Source organism: Rhinolophus hipposideros (assembly GCF_964194185.1).
Source record: "Rhinolophus hipposideros genome assembly, chromosome: 3".
Classification (NCBI taxonomy): domain Eukaryota; kingdom Metazoa; phylum Chordata; class Mammalia; order Chiroptera; family Rhinolophidae; genus Rhinolophus; species Rhinolophus hipposideros.
Window position 1 is genome coordinate 107854146 of NC_138049.1, and position 22050 is coordinate 107876195.

Sequence of the window (22050 nt, forward strand, 5' to 3'; positions counted from 1 at the left end):
TCTGACTTGTTGAGTCTCATCATCTTCATGGTCAGAGGCCCAGATGACTCGGGGCTTTGCTGCTGATCCCCTTTAGCAAACCTGGCCACTGAGGATTGTAAAAACATAACTAAAAATAAACTGAGAAACTGAAAACTCAAAAAAAAAAAAAAAGAAAAAAGAAAAAAGAAAAAGAGAAAGACACATTAGGGCTTATTTTACATTACCAGCATCCTGAAAAATCATGCTAGATCTTTTTTTCCGGTTAGGTCTTATTTTTGGGGAAACACAGTAAGGTGGTGCTGCTGGGACACAGAACCACTGCCTAGAACAGTCAGTCTCTGTCTCCATTGCTACATTCAGCACTGCCACAGGGAAACGTCTTACATTCCCAGCCTCCTGACCTCTGTATGGCCACAGGGCTGTCCTGCTTTCCACTGACAAGTCTTCCCTAAAACGCTTCTTGTGCACTCATAACAGGCCTATCCTGGCTCACACCCCTCTAGGACTTTGCTGTGGTCATCTTGTCCATTCTACAGATTAGGGAGAGTGCCCAGGACACAAGAGTCAGATAAACAAGGGCCATCATCCCAGGAACGGCCCACTACAGTCTGGGTGACAGAGGGCGTGTCCTGTTTCCGCATTAGGAAGGTGTGTGGAAGAATCACTACTTTAAAATGAAAACATTTCGGGTCGGCCCAGTGGCTCAGACGGTTGGAGCTCGGTGCTCCTAACTCTGAAGGCTGCCGGTTCGAGTACCGCAAGGGATGGTGGGCTCTGCCCCCTGCAACTAAGATTGAACACGGCACCTTGAGCTGTGCTGCCTCCCGGATGGCTCAGTTGGTTGGAGCGCATTCTCTCAACCACAAGGTTGCCATTTCGATTGACTCCCGCAAGGGATGGTGGGCAGTACCCCCCTGCAACTAGAAACAGCAATTGGACCAGGAGCTGAGCTGCACCCTCCACAACTAAGACTGAAAGGACAATAACTTGACTTGGAAAAAAGTCCTGGAAGTACACACTGTTCCCCAATAAAGTCCTGTTCCCCTTCCCCAATAAAAATCTAAAAAATAAATAAAAATGAAAACATTTCTATGCTGCTCATCTTCAGTGTAGTATTTTTAGGTACTAAAATCTAGTTCACGAATAAAAATACGTATTCTGTTAATGGAAGTTCCATTTTTCAGGCTTTGGGTTACCTACATACTATATACCATGTAAATATGCTACCGTATTTTGCAGTGTATAACGTACATTTTTTTTTGCCCAAATTTGAGGAAAAAGTAAGGATGGGTATTATGCATGGGTAGTACTAATTCCGTATCTATATAAATGTTTTTTTTTTATTTATGCTTATGAATTAAAAGTGTAACTCCAAAAATCAGTAATGATATCCCTATGCAAAATAATACCCTGGAATATGATCATCGGTTTTGTTGAACCTATGACAAATTTGCGACGAACTTGCAATGACAGAGTTCTTGGTCTTCTATGTGTAAATATTGTAAATTTGTTACCAGTACATAAAATTTCTTGTACCTTGTATTTGTTCTTGTGTTTTGTAATTATGTTACATAAAATTTCTTGTAATGTTAATAACGTTAAAAAGCATATGCTAAAATTCCTTTATAACACAAAAAACAAGTACCTAAATGTAAACAATTAAAATTTTGAATTAAAAAATTAAAACGATTTCCCTGAAAGTTGGGGGCAAAAACGTGGGTGCACATTATACATGGGAGTGCATTATACATGGCAAAATGTTTTCTTGTGTGTCTCATGCCCATGTTGCTGTTTTTTGGAGGGGCATCCTTTTGCCCTCATTTAGGTTCATTATTAATTCCATTACATACTAAGCATGTTGATGGAAATAAAACTTCTGCCCATGGACAGAAGTTATCTTGGAGCATCTGAAGAACCTGCAATGAAATTAGTGATCAAAAATTTGAAATGCAAAATTTTGGTGTTCATTTTATAAATAACATTCCTAAATATTTTATGTATCATCTCATCTAGAGCAGTGAGTTGAAAATTTTAAGTGTGGTGCGTAACATGAAATACATGTAACAAAATAAAAAAAAAAAGAAAGCACTTTACAAATCATTGCATATTGACTCCCTTAATACACTTGTGAGGTGGGTACTTTTTGTCACCTGCATTTTACAGGTAAGGAAACAGGTACCAAGAGGCTAAGTAGCTTGTCCAAGGTCACACCATTAGTGAGTGAACTTGAAGCCTGGCACAGAATTGTGGAAATTATACATAATGTTTCACTCGGTGCTTGGCACAAGGCCCCGATTTTTTCCCCTTAAATTATGTTAAGAGGGGGGTGCTTTCTCTCCAATTTGGAGATGTCACCTACGGCACCTCTACAACTATCTCCATACCAAACCTTCACTTCCAGTATAAACCTTATACTTGAGGTCCACTGTTATTCACTTGGCCAGAAAATAATTTCCCCAAATTATATTTCCAAACTCAGTCTTAACCACTCAGCTCTTCATGTTCTCCCTGGAACTGGACATACCTGGTCTTTGTCTTCTGTCTCCAACTCCACTTGGGTCTTTCCATCCCTTGCTCTAGTTTAGGACTTACTACCTTATCCCCACAGAAGTTAGGTGGTCCCCCTTGTAAGTCCCATAGTTCACCTCACCCATCACTACCTAAAATTACCACTTGCCACTTATATTTTACTATCCAAATCCACCCCTCTAATCTAACTCTAATAGTGGCCACACTAGCCACGTTCTCACTAACTCCGTTTTTTCTTCTAAACCTTAGAGCTGCTCTTTTGCTAGGTTCCAAAAATGGCTGTTCTCTCATTATTGAAATCCTTATTCTTTCTCAAGGTCCACCCTCAAGTGATCCTGCCAAATAACCAGGTTTCAGATAATCTTCCCTTTCTATAGCATTTGGCAACTTAGAACCTAGAGAACCACGCACTGGCAATTAATCCTATCACACAGTATGCTCGTGTCTTATTTCCTAAGTATTCTCTAACTATTCATGGAAGCAGACTTGTCTTTTCCCTTCCTGTACACCCCACAGTACTGTACATGTCAGTGGACTTGGTAACTTTTGAGAGGATCAGCACTCGGGTCTTGGACCACAGGGGAGAACTTGGGACAGTGAGAGACCAGTGTCCCAGGTGGAAGGGCTGAATTCCTTTCTCTCCTTGTCTGAAGGGCTGGGGGAGGGGAGGCTCCTGAGACAGTAAGTACCATCTTAAGTACAGTAAGACTGCCAGTTAGAGCCACTGGTATCAGTGGGGTAGAGAGGATACCAAATGCTGCTAGAAAACTGAACAAAGCAAATCATGACAGAACAGTTTCAGCTCCCATGTATCTCCGAACAGTGACAAGGCAGCACCAACTCCTTTCCTTTATTTCTTCTCCTTGTAAAGGGAGATTCAAGTTCAGCAGCAACCCTTTCCTGCCTCCAACTCCCCACCCAGCCCAGAGACCACAGACACCAAGTCCCGGGGAGCAGCACCGGCCTCAGACCCCTTCTCCGGCTTTGAGCTCACTAGCCGTTCGCATCATGAAGTCAGCATGAAATCCACCAAAAAACAGCAGCACCAGAGACCAGGGGCCACCAAGCCCGAAGCTTTAAGATGGACCAGAGGCTGCAGACAACTGGCCACGAACGTCTGGCTGGATGGAACCCCACAATAAGGAAGGTCATCTCTGTCTGCACAGAGAGATGTCATACACAAGACCAGCTGAAGAACAGGGAGCAGAAAAGTCTTTCAGAGGAAAGGCAACAAAGTGGTCTCCTCGTCACGTCAGGGACACACCCCGCCTCCCTGTGCTGGTGAGCTGCAGACAGACGCAGGCTGCTGGGTGGAGACGGGACAACAGGGATGCGAGCTGATCTTCCGGGAGACTTCTGGGAGGGAAGATCACTCTCGGGGGCGGCTGACCACGACCTCCCCCAGGGCCTCCAACACCTCCCGCTTGTAGTCCTCAAAGTCTCCGTCGATTTGGCTCACACTCTGCTCCTCCACCACCCACAGCTGGCAGTTGGTTTCTGTGATGAGCCGGGCATCATGGCTGACGACGATCACAGCTTTGCAGAAAGATGGTGAGAATGAGGGTGGACAGAAGGGAGCAAGAAATCAGAACATGAAACAAGGGAGGCCCAGCCGAAGGACACTGCGGCCTGGCCCCCGAGGGAAAGAGGAGGGGACGTGTTCTGAGCTGACTCACCGCCCTTGTACTCGTTGATGGCCTCCCCCAGGGCATCGATCGACTCGATGTCCAAGTTATTGGTGGGCTCGTCCTGTGGGGGTGGCGGCATTTCGTGACTGAGCACGACCACTCCTACCTACCTGTAACTCACCCCCCCCTGCGGCCCAGCTCACTCACCAAGATGAGGACATCGGGTTCCCGACAGGCCAGCTCTGCAAACACAACTCGGGCTTTCTGCCCACCTGTGGCAGAGGAAAAGGAGGTCCATCACACCTGTGGCCGCCTGACATCTCTGCAGGCAACGCCTGGCTGTGTGCACATGTGCACAAGCCCCCCACACCCTGGCTCCCTTCCTTCCCGCCTCCAGGCCGTCTGCAGAGATGAACACTGGGGACCAGGACAGCCTCCCCAGCCCGCGGCGTACCGGAGAGCTTGCAGATCTGGATGGTGTGGGCATGGCTCTCCAGGCCGAAGCGGCCCAGGCACTTCCGGGCATCCTGGTAGGGCAGGTTGAAGGCCTGCTGCAGGTACTCGGTGGGCGTCTCCTCCATGCGCAGCTGCTCTGCATACTGCTGGTTGAAGAAGCCGATTTTCTGCCCGGGGGAGACGGAGGTGGTTGGTGAGTCATACTCCCTCTGCCCACTCTTATTCCCCAATTCCCAAAGCCAACTCACCAGCCGGTGGTTCTTTCTCATTTCCCCACGAGTCTGCAAGGAAAGAGCAGGTGGTCAGGGAGAGGAAGGGAAAGGTGCCACAGGTCCACACCCCAACTTCTCTGAGGGGGAGGTGAATACCAGAATGGGGCTGAGGCAGGTGAGCGCGAAAGGGAACAGGCTGTTGTTCTTCATGTGTCAGAGGCACACTGGGAAGTCAGAGTACGGGGCACAAGGGGTAAGAGAAGAATCCAGCACGGGGGACAGAAGCACAGATCCAGAATCAGGAGGGGGCTGACCATAACCAACACCACCCTTCCCACCCAGCCAGACCCATGAACCACACATTCTCAGGCCCCACCTCAGATGGGGATTAGGGACAGTTGGCAGGAGGATCTAAGGGCGTCTTTCTAAAGATCTGCTTTGTGGGTGTGAGGAAAAGGGCCCTCTCAACAGTTTCCTGGAGGGAGTACAGATGGCTACGACCTATCTAAAGCACTCTATGGTGACATACTGCCAAAGCCTTGAAAGCAATTCTAGGGAATTTATCCTAAGAGAAGACTAAATTCATAAAGATGTACGATATTTACTATAGTAGTGTCTTTTAGTGAAACATCAGAAATAATCTAAATGACTAACATCAAATTATGGGAAATCTATATAAATAAATGTACACATATAATTTCTGTCATGGAAAATGCGTGATATATATATATTACCTGAAAAAAGCTGCCTACAGAAAAATTCATGTGATGGCCCATTTTTGTTTTTAAAAAAAAGGATATGCACATTTGCAAAGGAAAAAAAGTGAAAGCGATCCAGCAAAATTAGTTCTGGTTATCTCTGGATTTTTACTTGGCTTATGCAATTTTAAATCATTCTACAATGAACATGTACTTCTTGAACATGTACTTCTACAATGAACATGGGGGTCCCAGCAGTGACACCCCTTTCTAGCTCTCCTCGCTGACTTGACCTAAACTGTTCTCTAGCACCTCAGGGAAACGAGCCCTCCGCATGTTCTGTCTTTAGCGCCCCCCAGTGGAGGGTCCGGTTTTGGCCCCGGTGAACCTCCGCATTTCTACTTCCCACACACTGCAGTGGGTCCTCCCGAGGTGGCTCAGGACTCACCGGCGTCAGCTTGCCTGTCAGCAGCAGGAGCAGGGTGCTTTTCCCCACGCCGTTAGGTCCCACGATACAGACTGCAGGTAGCAAGACAGGGCGTCACAGAGGTCCCCAGGCTCTCCTGTGCTCCTGCGCCACATCCCTGCGCCACCCGACACCAACTCACTTCTTGAGTCCATGTCGATGCCAAAATCCAGATTCTTAAAGAGTGGTTTCTGCCCCTCATAGCTGAACGTCACACCTGAGAATCAGAAAAAGCGGCCGTTTCCTTTCTTTTCCGGGCTACACGAAGGTCCCTGCTCCCCCATTATCCTGGCCTGGCAGAACAGGAGCAGGTGCCCTGCTGGCACCGCAGTGCTCACCGTGCAGGCCCAGCACAGGCGGGCTGAGCGGCGGCGGGTTGGGGAACGTGAAGCGCACAGTGTACTCCCGGGGCCGCTTCAGCAGCTCAGGGGCCTCCTGGGACTCCTCATCCTGGTTCTTCCGGCGGCACTTCTGCTGCTTCCGAGTCAGGGCTTCCTTTGTTTGCTTTTCCTGCAGAGAAAGGGGAAAGGCAGAAACCCACACCTTCGCAGCAGTCCCTGAAACGCAGGTTGGTGTCGCCCAGCCAGCTCGTCCTCCTGAGAAGACCACCTCATCACAGGAAGACCCCCAGTGCTCACCGCCTGTTTGGTGGACTTGCCACCCGCCTTCAGCTCCTTCAGCTTTTTCTCCTGCTTCTCATACTGCTTCAGCAGTTCTTTCTGCTTCTGCTGGTACATCTTCTTGAAGGTCACTGGGGCAGAAGAGGACGGGCATCACTGGGTGCCCTCTCCCCTGCAGAGAGGGGTAATCAGGACTCGGGGGATGGGGCGGGCATCACTGTCTGATTCCAGAAAGATCCAGCTTATCACCAGGTCCCTACACCCCTCCCAGGCCTCTCCTCGGGGCCCCATCTCTCCTCCACCCACAAGCGGTCCTCCTCACTGTAATTGCCACGATAGTAATGGAGCCGCTGGGCATCGAGATGGATGATATCGGTGCAGACGTCGTCCAGGAAGCCCTGGTCATGGGACACGATGAGCAACGTCTTTCGCCAGCCCTGGAGATAGCTGGGTTTTAGAGAAGAGTGTGGAAATGTCACATCGGTCGAGTTAGGGCTACGTCAGGGGAAGGACAGACTACGGGGGCAGGGAGAAAAAAAGGGATGGCCAGATTGAGAGTGAACAGGACGCAGGGATGCAGACTAACCCAGGGCCACTCACTTATTGAGCCAGATGACAGCATTGAGGTCCAGGTGGTTAGTGGGCTCATCCAACATCAGCAGTGTGGGCTCCAGGAACAGCGCTCTAGAAGGCCGGACAGCAAAGTGCAGGCTCAGTGGGAGGAAGGGCCCTGCTCAGAGAACCTGAGCAGCCCCCGGGAGGTGCAGCCCGAGACCATGAACACTTCCCAATCCCTTAGAGATGCTCCTGTGTGAGATGTCGGTGCGGGTACACACCAGGAGGGGACAGAAATGGAGAAAAGACCCGAAGCCTGACAACACAGACAGGAAGGGAGACAAGTTGGCCTTGAACCGCCCTGCTGGCCTTAGAAGAATGAGCAGAAGGGACCAGGTGGTTTGCGCTGGGAGGGTGGTGAGGTGGGCGGCCCACCTGGCCAGGGACACACGCATGCGCCAGCCCCCCGAGAACTTCTGTGTGGGCCGGTTCTGCATCTCAGGGTCGAAGCCCAGACCGGCCAAGATCCGCCGGGCTTTGGCCTCTGCAGCGGCCGCCCCGATTGCCCGCAATTCCTCATACACCTGGGAGGGGCGAGAAGAGGAAACGTGTCCGGAGGTCGCAGGAAGCCCCAAGTCTAGCCCGTGTCCCCTGAGCCATCTCCTCTACCTTCTCTAGCCTCTCGGCGGCTGTGTCATCCCCTTGCTCCAGCTGTCCTTGCAGTTGTCGCTCCTCTTCCAGCAGCTTTACTCGCTTGGTGTCGGCTCGAAGAACAGCCTGCACTGCTGGCGTTTCATCTGCTACCACCTCTGGGGAGCAAGGGGACAACAGTCAGGCCACCCCGAGGGCTAGTCCCCCGAGTCCCCCTTCCCACAGCTCCGTTCTGCTTTGCCTGGCCCTGCCCAAAGAAAACATCCTGCAGTCCATTCTTTCCTCGCCCTCCTTTGGCATGCACTTCCCAGTCCCCAGTACCTATCCCAACGCCACAAGCAGTTTCCGCTCCTCTCGGTGGGTCCCCAACGGCCCTGCCCTCATCTTCCCCCACTGGCCTCACCCTGCTCACACAGCAACACGTCGATGTTGGGGGGGATGCTCAGGGCCCGGTTGGCAATGTGCTTGAGGAGCGTGGTCTTGCCCTTGCTAGGAACGAGACAGCCGCCAAGGCCAGGTCACCACTTCGGAGGCTCTCCTTTTCCTTCCACCCCGCCCCCATACCTCCACCCCCCCCTCCCACTCCTCACCCGTTGGGTCCCACTAGCCCATAGCGGCGGCCGGCCACAATATACAGATCCGCGTTGACAAATAACTCCTTGCCGTGAGCCGAGATGCTGAACTTCTCTAGCTGCAGGAAGCAAGCATGGCAAAGGGAGGGATGGGAACGTGAGAACTCCCCATTTCAGACAGAGATGCAGCTTTCTCCCTGCCAGGAGGCCTGACAAGCCGAGCCCGCTGGCACTGTGCCCTGCTCTTACCATGCCGGTCCACGTCCCTGCCCACTCCCCAATGGGGTCTCCCAAACCCAAGCCAGTTCGGCAGGTCCTCCCCTATTCCCTCCAGGGTGGACCCCTATACTTTTGCTTTTTCTATCTTCTCACTTCAGTTGACAGAACTCAAGGCATGGAAAACACCTCCAAGCTTTCTTGTTGGTGGTCAAAGCCCCCTTATTGGTTGCCATGACCACTGAGGGAAAGGTGAGAGAACCGGCTCTTCCCTGGACAGCTGGGTGGGAGAAATCCCCTCAGACCTACCTTGATGTCAGAGGCATTTTCTAACATGGCCTGGCGGGAGGACACCTCCGCTTGTGACACGGAGAAGTCATTCTCGGCAGCACTGGCTGCTTTTAATGAAGCCACCTGGCGCTCATACTCCATCTGAGAAGGAAGGAGAACTACTGTCTGCCAGTTTCCTGTCATCGGACACCGAGAAGGTTCACAGAACACCATTCTGTCCGTACTCAATTTATTTCAAGTAGCACTCAAAGCTCTCCTTCTTGTCCACCAATTCGCATGTCCCATAGTTGCAGCATAAAAATAAATCAATTTCTCCTCTTTTGACCACTAAGAACCCAAGGTCTTACCTGTTTCTTCAGCTTTTTCTTCTCCTTTTTGCTAAGGTGAGCGTAAGGATCATTGGCCTTAGACTCCCCTGCTTCTTGCTCCTCTTCTCCTTCTTCCTCTGACACCTGTGAGAACGAGGGGATGGTAAAAAATGAAGGACCCCTTCTAGAACTTGGAGTTCATGTCATCCACCCCTAGTTCCAGTCAGCTCTTCCCTTCTCTCCTAGAGTCCTGACATGTATCTGGTGAATCTTCTCATTCTCATACCAACACGTGGTTTCCTTGTATTCCTTTATCCATTTCTGCCATCAGGAATCATGGTACAAGACAGATGGCAGGAGTTATGTATGTATGATGTATGTGTGTTACCTGTAAACAGAACTACTAATGCAACATAATTGAGAACAGAATACACGTAATGGGTCCTTCTCTTCATGTAGCCAGTGTTTCTGTAGCTTACACAGTAACATGCAAAGAAAAGGTCAGGAAGCCCTAACACAGCCACTGAGAAATCCAGAACAACAGGATGGGAAAGTACCAGAGGTATAGCGAACCTCAGAAACTACTAGACTCCCTCATGTCACACAGATGAGAAAACTGAGAATCAAGGAGCTAGAAGGATGTACTACTCAAGGCCATACAGCTAGTAAGTGGCAAAGCCAGGTCCTTTCAACTCTGAAAACGGGCCCATGGGCCCAATCTGACCCGGCATCTGTTTTTATATGGCCCGGGAGCTAAGAACAGTTTTACATTTTCAAAGAGTTGTTTTAAAAAAAAGGAAGACTATGCACCAGAGGCTGTATGTGTCCTGCGAGGCCAAAACTATTCACTATGTGCCAACTCCTTTACAGAAGTTTGCCGACTGCTGCTCTGGACAGTACCAGCACCCTGACATCCTGGCCCCCCTTCTCCAACAGCAAAATATGCACCTGCTCTGCCTTCCTGGCCCTCTCCTTCCCTTGCTTGGGTGGCTCCTTTTCTTGTGTCATTTCTTCTTCATCCTCTTGCTCTTCATTGTCCAGAGCGGCAAACTTATTTTGAGGCTAACGGAAAAGACAGCACATCCAATGAAATGCCCAAATCTCTGAGACCCAGCACCTCCTCCTGCCAATTACTCCCTCACCTTGGCCTTCCCCTTTGACTTCTCTTCCTTTTCCTTTTTGCCCTTGAGCCCCGGCTGTTGTTCTTCAGATACAGCCTGGAGAGGACACACATATATACACACAAATTAACTTGCTATCTTGTTGCTTAACAAGCATTTCCAGGGAGTCCAGGACTAGGAGTTAACTGTACTGAATGGTGCTAGGAAGAAAATGAGAGCCAAAAAAACCCTAACCTCCAGTTTGAGACTAGTGAAGAGAACATTACAGAATATTCACAAAGCTAAGGGCCTATGAGACAGGCAAGAGAGCTACACGGGTGGGTGGCAACAGCGCTGGAGGGCTTCCTCAAGAGGGTGAATCTTGAGAAGAGGTAATGGCCATGGGTTTGGGGAAAGCCTTCTAGGGAAGATGGAGGACGGAGCATAGAGAAAAAAAGGCTTCAACACAGACATAGTCTGCCTGATGCCAGATGCGATCAGGCTGGTCTGCAAGGCACGCATGGGAGCGTCCCAGGCAACAATGCACCGGGTCCAAGTGCAAGAGCAAAGATGTGAGGCCTTTGTTTTAGACTCTGAATTGAAAGCAACAGAATCACTGTAGATTTCCGAGTGATGAGGAGAGTATTTTAAAAACCTTATTTTGACAGTATAAGCAAAACAGGCCTAGAAGAGGTGGCTTAAAAGCAGGAAGATAAGTCAGGGCATTACCCCACCACGGGTGGGGAAGGCGCGACGTGGGGTGGGAGTACCCAGCACAGCCACTACTCTCACCTTATTGATCCGATTCTTCTCTGGCTTGGCAGGCTTAGGAGGGTGTTTTTCTTCCTCCTCCTCTTCCTCACTCTGGTCCTGAATCAGGGCTGCAAAAACATTACCACCCTGGAAAATGAAAGGGCCAGAGAAGTCAGTGGGCTGGTCAAGGTTAGGCCCATAAGGTTTCCGTTTACCACGCAGATGGCTTACCTTGGTTTTCTTCCCTCCTCGGGGTACTGGGGCAGGCACTGAAATGACAAGGAAAAACGATGAGGCCGGAAAGAGAATTACAATGTCTGGCTCCTCAACGTAAACCAAGTCGAAGATCAAGGAATGAGGCCTTCACTCTTCATGGCTCACAGGTTCCAGGCACCCATTCCCCTCACGTCATTTACCCTCATCCTCCTCGTCACTGGCCGGTACTGAGAGCTTCTTAAGATGCTCCAGGAGCTCTTTCTCATCTCCATCGTCATCCACATCCTTCTTCCGCCGGCCTTTTCGGGTGTCTCGTTTCTTTTTCTGCTGCTGAAAGCAAAGAGGATGAGAGAATGACACTGAAGCCCAGGGCCCTGTGGGACCTCTGCCTCCAAGAGTACCCATCAGCAGGGTGAACTGGTGTGGGCTGCAGAGGGGCTGCTGGGCCCAAGACGCCCCCTTGGACTCATGGGCCCGACGCTCAGACCTGCTGCTGCTGCTGCTGCTGCTGCTGCTGCTGCTCCTTCTCCTTGGGCAACTTCTCTTCTTCCCCAGCCTGCCTGTCTTCTACTGCCAGCTCTTCAAAGAACTACAGGGAGAGTTAAAATGTAGAACACGGCTGAGACCAGAACCCCCCACTCTGCCTGCCGACCTGCCCTCCCATCCTCACCCCGCTTCCTCTCTTGATAAGCTCTTTCCTCCCGCTCGGACCTCCCACCTCCCTCACATTGCTGTGTTTTGCTTGGAAGCACGATCAGTTCTCATCCTCAACCTCATTTTCTCACCGTCTTTTTGGTCTTCTTGTCCTTCTTCACTTTCTTCACCACTTTGTCTAGAAGGTTAAGCAGACGTTGTGAATGCTTATTTGCAAATTTCAAAGCAGCCTGATTCCCCCGCAAAGCCCTCAGTGGCCTCCACCCTATTTTACTATTTTTCTAGTTCAACTATCATTCCCTATACATTTGTATTGTCCCATAGGACAGACAGTGGTGGCTGGCAGTGGGAGGGAAAAAGCAGAATTCAGAGGGCGGAGGTAGAGGTGGAAAGGAAGTAAGACAGAGTGTCAGAGATCACGCCTATGTTTTTAGCTGGCAAAATGAGTTGGGCTACTGGTACCATTTATTAACTCGAAATATAGTGGAAGAGAATGTCCCCTCTTCCCACCCTGCCACCATGGGGGTAAAGGTAGGACGACGATACCATAAATTCAGTTTGGGATATGTTGCTTGTGAAACCTGCAGGCCATGTAAATAGAGCTGTTTGGAAAGTAAATGAACATCTGGGGCTATGACCCCCCACCGCTCTGCTCACACAACATTCAAGAACACATCACACTGTATTATACTCAGCACAGTCAGTCTTTCATCCTAGAGAGCCACCTTTAGCTTGTGGTCCCAGGGAGCAAAGTGGGAAGTAATAAAAGTTCACCCGACAGAACATATTCCAGCTCTTTCCTTCTGTCAGTCCTGGTTTCCCGGAAGGCAGGGTACTATGTCTAACTCCCTGTCTCACTCCCACCGTCAAACTGGGAGCAGCTTCATGATTTCTCCTTATGGCCAGGCCTACCCACTATCATATTCCCTTCCAAACCATGCCATCCTATCCAAAAGCACTCCTGTATTTAGCTCTAAAAAAGCCAACCAAACAAAACCTGCTTTCTGCTATCTACCACATTACTTCTTAGACCAGAATTCCATGTAATCCACAGTAATCACTTATTTAGGAAAGTTTTACTGAGATCTACCATGCCAAGAACTGGAGATTGATGAGGACAAGACTTATAATTTAGAGCTTCACAGACTAAAAGGGCCCTATCCTACCTTTTCTGCTATATCTGTTTCCCCATCCACACCTGTGTTCTGGACACTGGCTTCTCACTGCTCCTTGATTTGGTCCCAGGCATGCTTCTGTCTGTCTTTGCTTAATCTTGGTCCTCCGTCCAGAACACATTTCAGAATCTGATCTCACTACTGGGTGACTAGAGTGGTAGAGCTGAAGAGATGTACAGGAGAAGTAATGTAAGGCTGTATATTCCAAGGAGTCTAATCCTAATGACATTAAGGAGGACCCATTGCAGTACGTAAGAGGGAATGACATGATCAGCTCACCTTGACAACCCTGAAGAGTGACAAATCCCAGACACTAGTTTCTCTCCAAGGACTAACAGAACCACACCATCTGCCCTTCTTTTGAATCCCCTTTGTACTTGAAACATCACTGATCCTTGTGCCTGTAAGAAGAGGAAAAGCCTGTGTGCAGGTTCAGTTGTGAGGAAGTGTAATCAACCAGCAAGGACCAGGATAAGGCTCAGTGCAGCTGCAGGGCTGTATCTTCCATCGCCCTTCCTCTAATGGCTCGTTCCCTTTAGTACATCACTTAAGCTGCTCCTAACTTCAAAGCCAAGTAAAACACTTTCCTCAACCTTACAATCTCCTCCCCCAATCACTGTTTTCTGTCCCATCTTCAGAGTCTCAAAAGCGTAGCCCACACTACGCTTCAATCTGCAGGGGTCTCCTCTATATCCAAGACTTCACCAACACTTGCCTGTCTTTACTTTTAGTCGAGAGCTCTCTCCTTGCCATTTCCTCTTAGAAATTCCCCAGAAAGCTCCAACTCAGAATTGAAAAGCTGACCTTCTCTTTGCACTCCCCATCATACAGGCCTACTGCTTTTAATTAATAGTCTACTTACTACCCACTGACTTATTTAAGTGAGTGTCATCCCTAATTCTCCTCCCTTCCATTGGTCAGTTCCCAATTCTGGTCAACGCCACTTCCTTAATAGCCCTTTAGTCTTCACCGCCCTGACTTACTCTTACCACTTCTCAACTGGATGGTTGCGAGAACCTCCTAAATGGTCTCCCTGCCTCCAATCCTCACCAATTCAAGCCATTCTCCCCTGCCCAGTGCTGTCACTGTGAACTGATCATATCATTCTTTATGCACTTCAACAGGTCCTTCTTAATATTCTTAGAACTAAATGCCCCGGAAAAGCATACAAAGCCTTTCATTACCTGTCTTCTGCACATTTTCCCAACACAAGTCACCCAATAGTGGGAACCAGAGACGCTCACCTATATCACTAGCCTTGGACACACTTCTCTGCTTGGAATGCTCTTCCCCTTGCTAACTCATACAGATCCTTCAAGAATATCACATATTTCTGGGAGGCTGTGCTGACACTCCTACGCTACCTGTCTGAATAGATGCCTCTCTTTTCTTCTCAGTCCCATAGCATTCTCAAGCATACTCATCACAGTCTGTCAATCACAGTCTAATTAACTTTCTGTCCCCTCCACTAGACTGGGTGCCCCTTCAAAGCAAGGCTTATCTTTTATCACTACATTCCCAGTTCCTCTGCACAGTATGAGGAATATAGCAGGCATCCAACAAATGCTTGTAAAATTAGTCACTGTGTACCTACTGTCATTATTTGGGTCCATTCTATCTCTCCCTTGAAGTATCTTCAAGGCTGGGAGGATGTCTTCATATTTTTTTTCTACCCTCCCCAAAGCACAGCATTTACTGCACTCAACAAATATTCGCTGTTTTCAAGTAAACCTTACCACCCCCCATCCCAACACCCAGCATCTTCACTCTTGCTCTAAGTGAGTCAGATGTGTCTTAAGAAAGAGCCCATGAAGGAGTCATCCTCTCTTGAAAAGCAGGTGGCACCATGGGCTCCTGAGGGTGAGCGTGAGAGAGAGTGTGTGTGTGTGTGTGTGTGTGTGTGCGCGCGCGCGCAGGGCGGGGAGGTCGAGGCACAGCTTATATAGAGAGGGTACCAAAAAAATGTATACACATTTAAGAAAGGAAAAAACTAACAAAATGGTAATACTCAATATACACCAATAACAAAAGATGAATACAAGTCACGTTTGACTTCTGCAATTCCAAGAGGTGCTCAAAGTGGTTCCCATCAGTGTCCAGACACTTCTGATGATGGCGAACTACTGCCTGCGCAAAGCTGAGCGAACAGTTCACCTGTGTACATGTTTTTGGCACCCCCGGAATTTCTGTGGGACGCAGAACAGTGTGGTGCGGAAAAGGTCTAAGAGAAAAGAGAGCTGTCTCATTTCTCCCCCTCCCCCTCAGTACCACACGCCCTTCCACGTCTACTGCCCAGGCCACTTCGCCTCCTCAGCGAAACCCCCGCACCCTTTCTTTCGGCCCCACCCCAAACGCACCGCAGCCCCGGCAAACTCGGCCCACCCACTGCACGCATGCGCAGTAGCCCCGCACGGCCGGCCGGTCTCGCGCGTGACCCTTTCCTATCACTCGCACACTCTTCTCTCTCCTCTTCTCTTTACTCTCTCGGTCCCTGCCTGCCCCCGAGCCTCACCTGCGGGGCTCGTGCTCTCTCCGTCCCCGATCCACTCGGGCTCCGGCGGCTGCTGCTTGGGCCCCTTCGGCATGGCGGTGGCAGTTACGACTACTCTGACGGCGCCGGGTGTTATTTCCGCTTCCGGCGGTGTGGGGCTCCGAGGGGGCGGGATCTCCCTGCCGGCGCGCCGGCCCCGCCCCCGGAGGTGCACGTGCGCGCCACGCCGTCATCTCGGGGGCGTGCCTGCCGGCCCGCGGGGGCGTGGGGGGCACGGCTCCCAGAGGCGCCGGGCAGAGCTTTTGTGACCTTCTGGGAAGCCACCCTTGTGGCTCTGCGACGCCGCATGACTGATTTCCGACTAGTACAACAGAGTGGCGCAGTCCTTTTCTTTTTTTCAAATGGACGGTACCTTCGACCACCCGCTTACGTCTGGTTCCGGGCAGAGAGGCTCAGTCCGCCTACGAAGGAAGAAGGCTCCTGGGCCTAGTGTTGAGATGTGTTACAAAATCCCGGACTTCGGAGTTGTGAAGGAGGAGGAACTCTAGCCAAACAAAAATCACTGCAGCGGGGCTTGGAGTCACTTCTTGTTTTTTTGTTTCGTTTGTTTGTTTTTGTTTTTTGGTGAAAGCTTTACTGAGGTATAACATACAATAAAATGTGCATACGATAAACTGACAGGCAAACTGCAAGGTGTACACTTTGGTAAGCTTTGCATATGATACATCCGTTAAACCACCACCATCCCCACAATTAAGATTTGGAGTCGCTCCTAACACTACCCCTTAACAGGAGCAAAGTCCCTGTCAACCCCGTCAGCCTCTACATTCTGTCCTTAAGCCTCTACGATCACGCTTGGTGGCCTGAATCCACTCTTGCCAAGGGTCAACACATTAGGGTCAGTTCTCTGTCCTTATCCTAATCACTCTCCCAGCAGCACATGATACAGATGGTCACTCTCTCCTTCCTTTGTGTACTTCAGGGACACTGCTTTCTCCAGGTTTACTTTCTATCTCAGTGGCTGCTCACTTTTTCCTCCTTTCCTGGCGTCTCCTCCTGAAGTCTAAAAGTCTAAAACCTTGGGGCCCATTATTTGACACTCTTCTTTAGACTTACTATCGATGTCTCATGACTTTAAATACCATCCATAATTGATGAAGATCCCCAGATGTCTCTTGTTGCGCTAAACTTCTGCACTAAGCTTCAGACTCAGGAATCCAATAGCTTATTGGATATTCTCTCTGAAATAAATCTCTGATAAATATCTCAAATTAACATGTACAAAACTGACCTCTTGTTCTTACTCCTCAAGCCTTTGTCTCTTCCAGGTTTCCCCACATCAAGAAATTGCACCATCTATAGAGGGAATATACCTCAACATAATAAAGGCCACATAGGACAAGCCCACAGCAAACATCATACTCAACAGGGAAAAGCTGAAAGCTTTTTCTCTAACATCAGGAACGAGACAAGGATGCCCACTCTTGCCACTTTTATCCAACATAGTACTGGAAGACCAAGCTAGAGCAATTAGGCAAGAACAAGAAATAAAAGGCATCCAAATTAAAAGGAAGAAGTAGAACAGTCTCTATTGCAAATGACATGATGTTATACATATAGAAAACCCTAAAGAACCCACCAAAAAAAAGTTAGAATAGGTAGATTCAGCAAAGTTTGAGGATACAAAATCAATATACAAAACTCAGTTACATTTCTACACAATAATAACAAACTATCAGAAAGAGAAATTGAGAAAACAATCCCATTTACAATTGCACCAAAGGAAAAAGATAAACAAACCAAGGAATAAATTTAACCAAGGAGGTAAAAGACCTGCACTCTGAAAACTATACCACACTGATGAAAGAAATTAAAGACACAAACAAATGAAAGGATGTACCATGCTCATGAATTGGAAGAATCCATATCATTCAAATGTCCATACTACCAAAAGCAATCTACAGATTCAATGCAATCCCTGTCAAAACACGGAGGGCACTTTTCACAAAAAAAGAGCAAATAAGACTTAAGCTTACATGAATAAACTTTATCCACATAAAACCCCCAAATAGCCAAAGCAATCTTGAGAAAGAAGAACAAAGCTGGCGGTATCATCCTACCTGGTTTCAAACTATACTACAGCTATAGTAATCAAAACAATGGTACTGGCGTATATTTTCCTTTCTTAAAATGTGTAGGGCCGGCCCGGTGGCTCAAGCGGTTGGAGCTCCATGCTCCTAAAGCCAAAAGGCTGCCGGTTCGATTCCCACATGGGCCAGTGGGCTCTCAACCACAAGGTTGCCAGTTCGACTCCTTGCGTCCCGCAAGGGATGGTGGGTTCTGTCCCCTGCAATTAAGATTGAACACATCACCTTGAGCTGAGCTGCCTCAGTTGGTTGGAGCACATCCTCTCAACCACAAGGTTGCTGGTTCGACTCCCGCAAGGGATGGTGGACTGCGCCCCCTGTAACTAACAAGGGCAACTGGACCTGGAGCTGAGCTGCACCCTCCACAACTAAGAAACTGCCCAGGCCATCAAGGGTCTGCATATCTGGGAAGCCACCAAGTATCTGAAGGACGTCACGTTACAGGAGCAATGTGTGCCATTCCATCGTCACAATGGTGTTGGTACATGTGCACAGGCCCAACGTGAGGCTGGATGCAGGGTCGCTGGCCCAAAGAGTGCAGCATTTTTGCTGCACATGCTTAAAAATGCAGAGTGATGCTGAGCATAAGGGTTTACACGTAGACTGGTCACTGAGCACAGCCAGGTGAACAAAGCTCCCAGGATGCAGCGCGGAGCTTACAGAGCGCGTGGGTGGGGTAACCCACACCTGTGCTCTCCCTGCCACACTGAGGTGATCCTCACTGAGAAAGAGCAGATTGGCCTAAACCAGAAGAGGCTGCACGGAAGAAAAAGATCTCCCAGAAGAAACTGAAGAAACAAAAACTTATGGCCCAGGAGGAAACTCAGCATCAAATAAATGCTAATAAAAGTAAAAGCAGGAGAAAAAAATACATTTAAATAAATAAAAATAATGGTGAAAACTGAAAAAAGAAAACACACCATCTTTCATTCTTGGGCCAAAACTGAAAGATCATCCTCTTATCTGTTCCCCCTCATCAGTAAGCCATGTCTGCTTCATTCATTCATTAAACAAATATTATTTATTGAGTGCATGGTATGTGTCAGGCACTCCTGTAGGGCCTCGGGATATCACCGAACAAAGATGTGGTACATATATACCATGAAATATTGTATTGGATACCACTGATCTCTAGCAGGGAGATGATGCTGTGGAAAGAGAAAACATAGATCAAGGTACAAAGCATCAGGAGGGCAGGTTGTAGTACTAAATAGAATGTTCCTGAGTCTCAAGTGAGGTGAAATTCAAGTAAATCCCTGAGGGATTTTTGGCCACATGTATTTCCAGGAGACGAGCCTTCCTGGCAGAAGGAACAGGAAAAGTGATGCCCTACAGCAGAAGTGTACTGGGCATGTATGAGGAACAGAGAGGCCAGTGTGGCTGGAGTGGCACGAGAGACACAAGGACAGCAGGGTCGGGACTTGGAGGGCCTTTTAGGTTGTCTGGAGGATCGGGCTTCTGTTCTTGACTAACATGGAAGTCATTACAAAGTTCTGAGCTGAGGAGTGACCTGACCTGGCCTACATTTTAAAAGGGTGACTTTGGGAGCTGTACTGAGAGTAGACTGAGGGGCGCAGCAGGGGGGAGAATGGCAGAAGCAGGGAGACCTGTTAGGAGGTGAGAGTGGCTCAGGCCAGGGTGGCAGTAGTGGAGGTGGTGACAAGGGTTGATTTCTGGGTATATGTGAAAAAAGAGCCAGTAGGTTTCCTTAATAAATTGGATGTCAGATGTGACAAAAAAATAAGGATGACTCCAAGGTTTCTGAACCAAGCAACTAGAAAGATGAGTTGCCATCAACTCAGACTTTAAAACATCTGCCCTCTTCTCTCCACCTTTACCTAGACCAAGCCACCATCTCTTTACCCTGGACCACAGAAGACGCCTCCTCACTGGTCTTCCTACTGTTATTCTCACTCTCAAATCTATCCTTCAGTCAGTAGTACCGTGTTTCCCCGAAAATAAGACTGGGTCTTATAGTAAGGTTTGTGCCAAAAGACGCATTAGGGCTTATGTTCAAGGGATGGCATCCTGAAAAACATGCTACAGCTTATTTTCCGGTTAGGTCTTATTTTCGGGGAAACACGGTAGTTTGAGAGTATATATCATTTGCTCAAAACTCAGAATATAATCCAAATGCATTGCCTGGGCTTACAGGGCTCTTTATAACCTGGCCCATCAGATTTCCTGATCTCTCTATCTGGCCTCACTGGTCTTCCATTCCTATTTCACACACCTCAAAGCCATTCCTGCCCCAGGGCCCTTGCCCTTGCTGTTCCCTATGCCTGCAATGCATTTCCCCCAGATAGTCCCATGGCTGCTTAATTTAATTCTGTACTCTAGTCACATCACCTCCTCAAAGAAGCCCTATGTATTGTAAGACTGACTTGTCACTCTCCAGCCTCTTCCTTCACTTTTTCTTCATAGCACTTATCACTTAAAATTATATTACATATGCATTTATTGTCTATCATCCTCAGTAGACTGTAATCACCACATGGGCAGGGATTTTGTCTTTTTTCATCACTATATTCCCAGCCCCTAAAACAGTACCTGGCCCAGAGAAGGCACTAAAGTATTCATCGAATGAATGTGAGACTTAAATAGGACAACACATATGAAGAACTTGGCGTGGACTTGCCATAGAGCAAGCAACCATAAGATCCCACACTTGGATCTCTGCCTGCCTCTCTAGCCTTCCCCCGTCTCCTGGTTAGGCCCATCCTTATCTTTCCTAACTTGGTCATTCATGTCCGCTTTCCCCAAGGCTAAGTGCTGGGCCCTCTTCTTCCCACTTGACATTCTGCTCCCAGGTGATTTCAGCTGTCGACTCCTCAAACAGGTCTTTTGTAACCACCATGCTTTGAGTAGTCCCCAACTGTTCTTCTCTACATAATACTCCATTTATTTCTTTTATATCATTAATCACAATCTGTAATTATTTGTTTGTTTACTTTTGAAACAGCCTCTGACAACTGGGAACTGGCTGACACTAGGAGCTAGACCTTGGTGTTGCTAAGAGCTGGCCTGGCGCTCTCACGTTGAACCTAAACTTCACGGACTACCAATGACAGACAAGGTCATTCTGTGACAGTGATGAAGACAAAGCTCATAATCTTGTCTAAGCATGGACAAAAACAAGGTTACTGTGTAAACCGTAAATACTAAACACCCCTCTTGGCTACAATGAGTGATGCTTTTGTTTTAAACTGTTACAGCTTTAGCCATGTTTCATTCCTCCCTCCTAGATGAATTTGCTAAGTGTACAAGCATAGAATTGCCCCCACTTCCTGACAGCACCCAATCCAAAATTTCCTGCTTCCTTGAACCTCCTCTCCAACCAGGGCCAAACCACCAAACACAAACCCTAGTCCTATCATTCCTAACCCTCTCAATGAGATCCTCTGCAGTTAATAAACCCAGCTCTGACGTAGGTGAGCTCCTGGTGCTCTTTGGCTGGCAGGGCAACGGCACTTTTACTCTCATTTTCTATCACATCCCCAAATGTTAGAGGGAGTGGCTGGTAGAGGATGTCCACCCTACCATTGTCACCTGCTGAAAGGCCAGCATTTTACTTAGCACAAGGCTGCCTGAGTACTTCTCCAAGCCTCATTGGCAGCTAAGTATTAGCCACAGGACTGGGTTATGGCCAGTGGGATATAATGTAAGAGCTGCATGTTAGCTTCGGGGACATTTCCTCCAGGATAGATGGTGTGCTCTGTCCTTCCTCCATCCTGAGGCTTACAGCATGGAATAGCAAACGAGAGCTCCACTCTGGACTGTGAATAGGAGGGTCTGACCCCAAGAACTGTGGAACCGAAGCTGGGGTTCTGAATACCTGAGTCTTTTAGTGGCATGACTGTCACACACTCCTTGGACTGCCTACCTCTTGACTTGTGAGAAATAAATTTGTATCTTCTTTTAAAGACTAATTTTGGTTTCTGCTACAATCGAATTCAAAGCTGGTAAAGTGAGCTATAGTAGGTGCTTGGTATTTACAGGGTGAATAATTGTATCCACGGTCATGGCTTCAGCCACCACCCATAAGCAGGTAACTCAGGTTTATGCCTCTAATTTAATCTGAATACCAAACCTGTATATCCAACTACCTACCTGGTATCTCTCCTTGGATGTCTTAAAAAAGGCAGCTCAGGGCCGGCCTGGTGGCTCAGGCAGTTAGAGCTCCATCCTCCTAACTCCGAAGGCTGCCGGTTTGATTCCCATATGGGCCAGTTGGCCAGTTCAATTCCTCGAGTCCCGCAAGAGATGGTGGGAAGCGCCCCCTGCAACTAAAATGGAACACGGCACCTTGAGCTGATCTGCTGCTGAGATC

At 48.5% G+C, this 22050-nt stretch overlaps 1 protein-coding gene across 3 annotated transcripts; it reads right to left on the reverse strand.

The window, feature by feature from the left end:
- Nucleotides 1–3346: 3346 nt before the first annotated feature.
- ABCF1 (ATP binding cassette subfamily F member 1) lies at nt 3347–15738 on the reverse strand. Of its 3 annotated transcripts, none has more exons than XM_081044108.1 (25): nt 15595–15738; nt 12039–12085; nt 11741–11842; nt 11454–11577; nt 11269–11306; nt 11077–11184; nt 10327–10401; nt 10133–10246; nt 9224–9328; nt 8895–9017; nt 8388–8488; nt 8201–8286; nt 7816–7955; nt 7582–7730; nt 7192–7275; nt 6914–7038; nt 6610–6722; nt 6310–6481; nt 6114–6188; nt 5954–6024; nt 4844–4876; nt 4594–4762; nt 4347–4411; nt 4188–4260; nt 3347–4047 (listed from the first exon to the last, which is right to left on the reverse strand). In XM_081044108.1, the coding sequence occupies exons 1-25, from the start codon at nt 15665–15667 to the stop codon at nt 3881–3883; spliced, it is 2532 nt and encodes an 843-aa protein (XP_080900234.1). In that variant the 5' UTR covers nt 15668–15738; the 3' UTR covers nt 3347–3880. The 3 variants fall into 3 exon arrangements, with proteins under 3 accessions (XP_080900234.1, XP_080900233.1, XP_080900232.1); XM_081044107.1 differs by having other exon boundaries at nt 11454–11580; XM_081044106.1 differs by having other exon boundaries at nt 11454–11583.
- Nucleotides 15739–22050: the final 6312 nt, after the last annotated feature.

Coding starts and splice junctions, on each gene's coding strand:
- ABCF1 (XM_081044106.1), bottom strand. CDS start 15,667: ATGCCGAAGGGGCCCAAGCAGCAGCCGCCGGAGCCCGAGTGGATCGGG. Junction 11,843..12,038: donor ACAAGAAGACCAAAAAGACG/GTGAGAAAATGA, acceptor CTCTCCCTGTAG/TTCTTTGAAGAGCTGGCAGT. Junction 9,018..9,223: donor AGAAAAAGCTGAAGAAACAG/GTAAGACCTTGG, acceptor CTTCCTTCTCAG/ATGGAGTATGAGCGCCAGGT.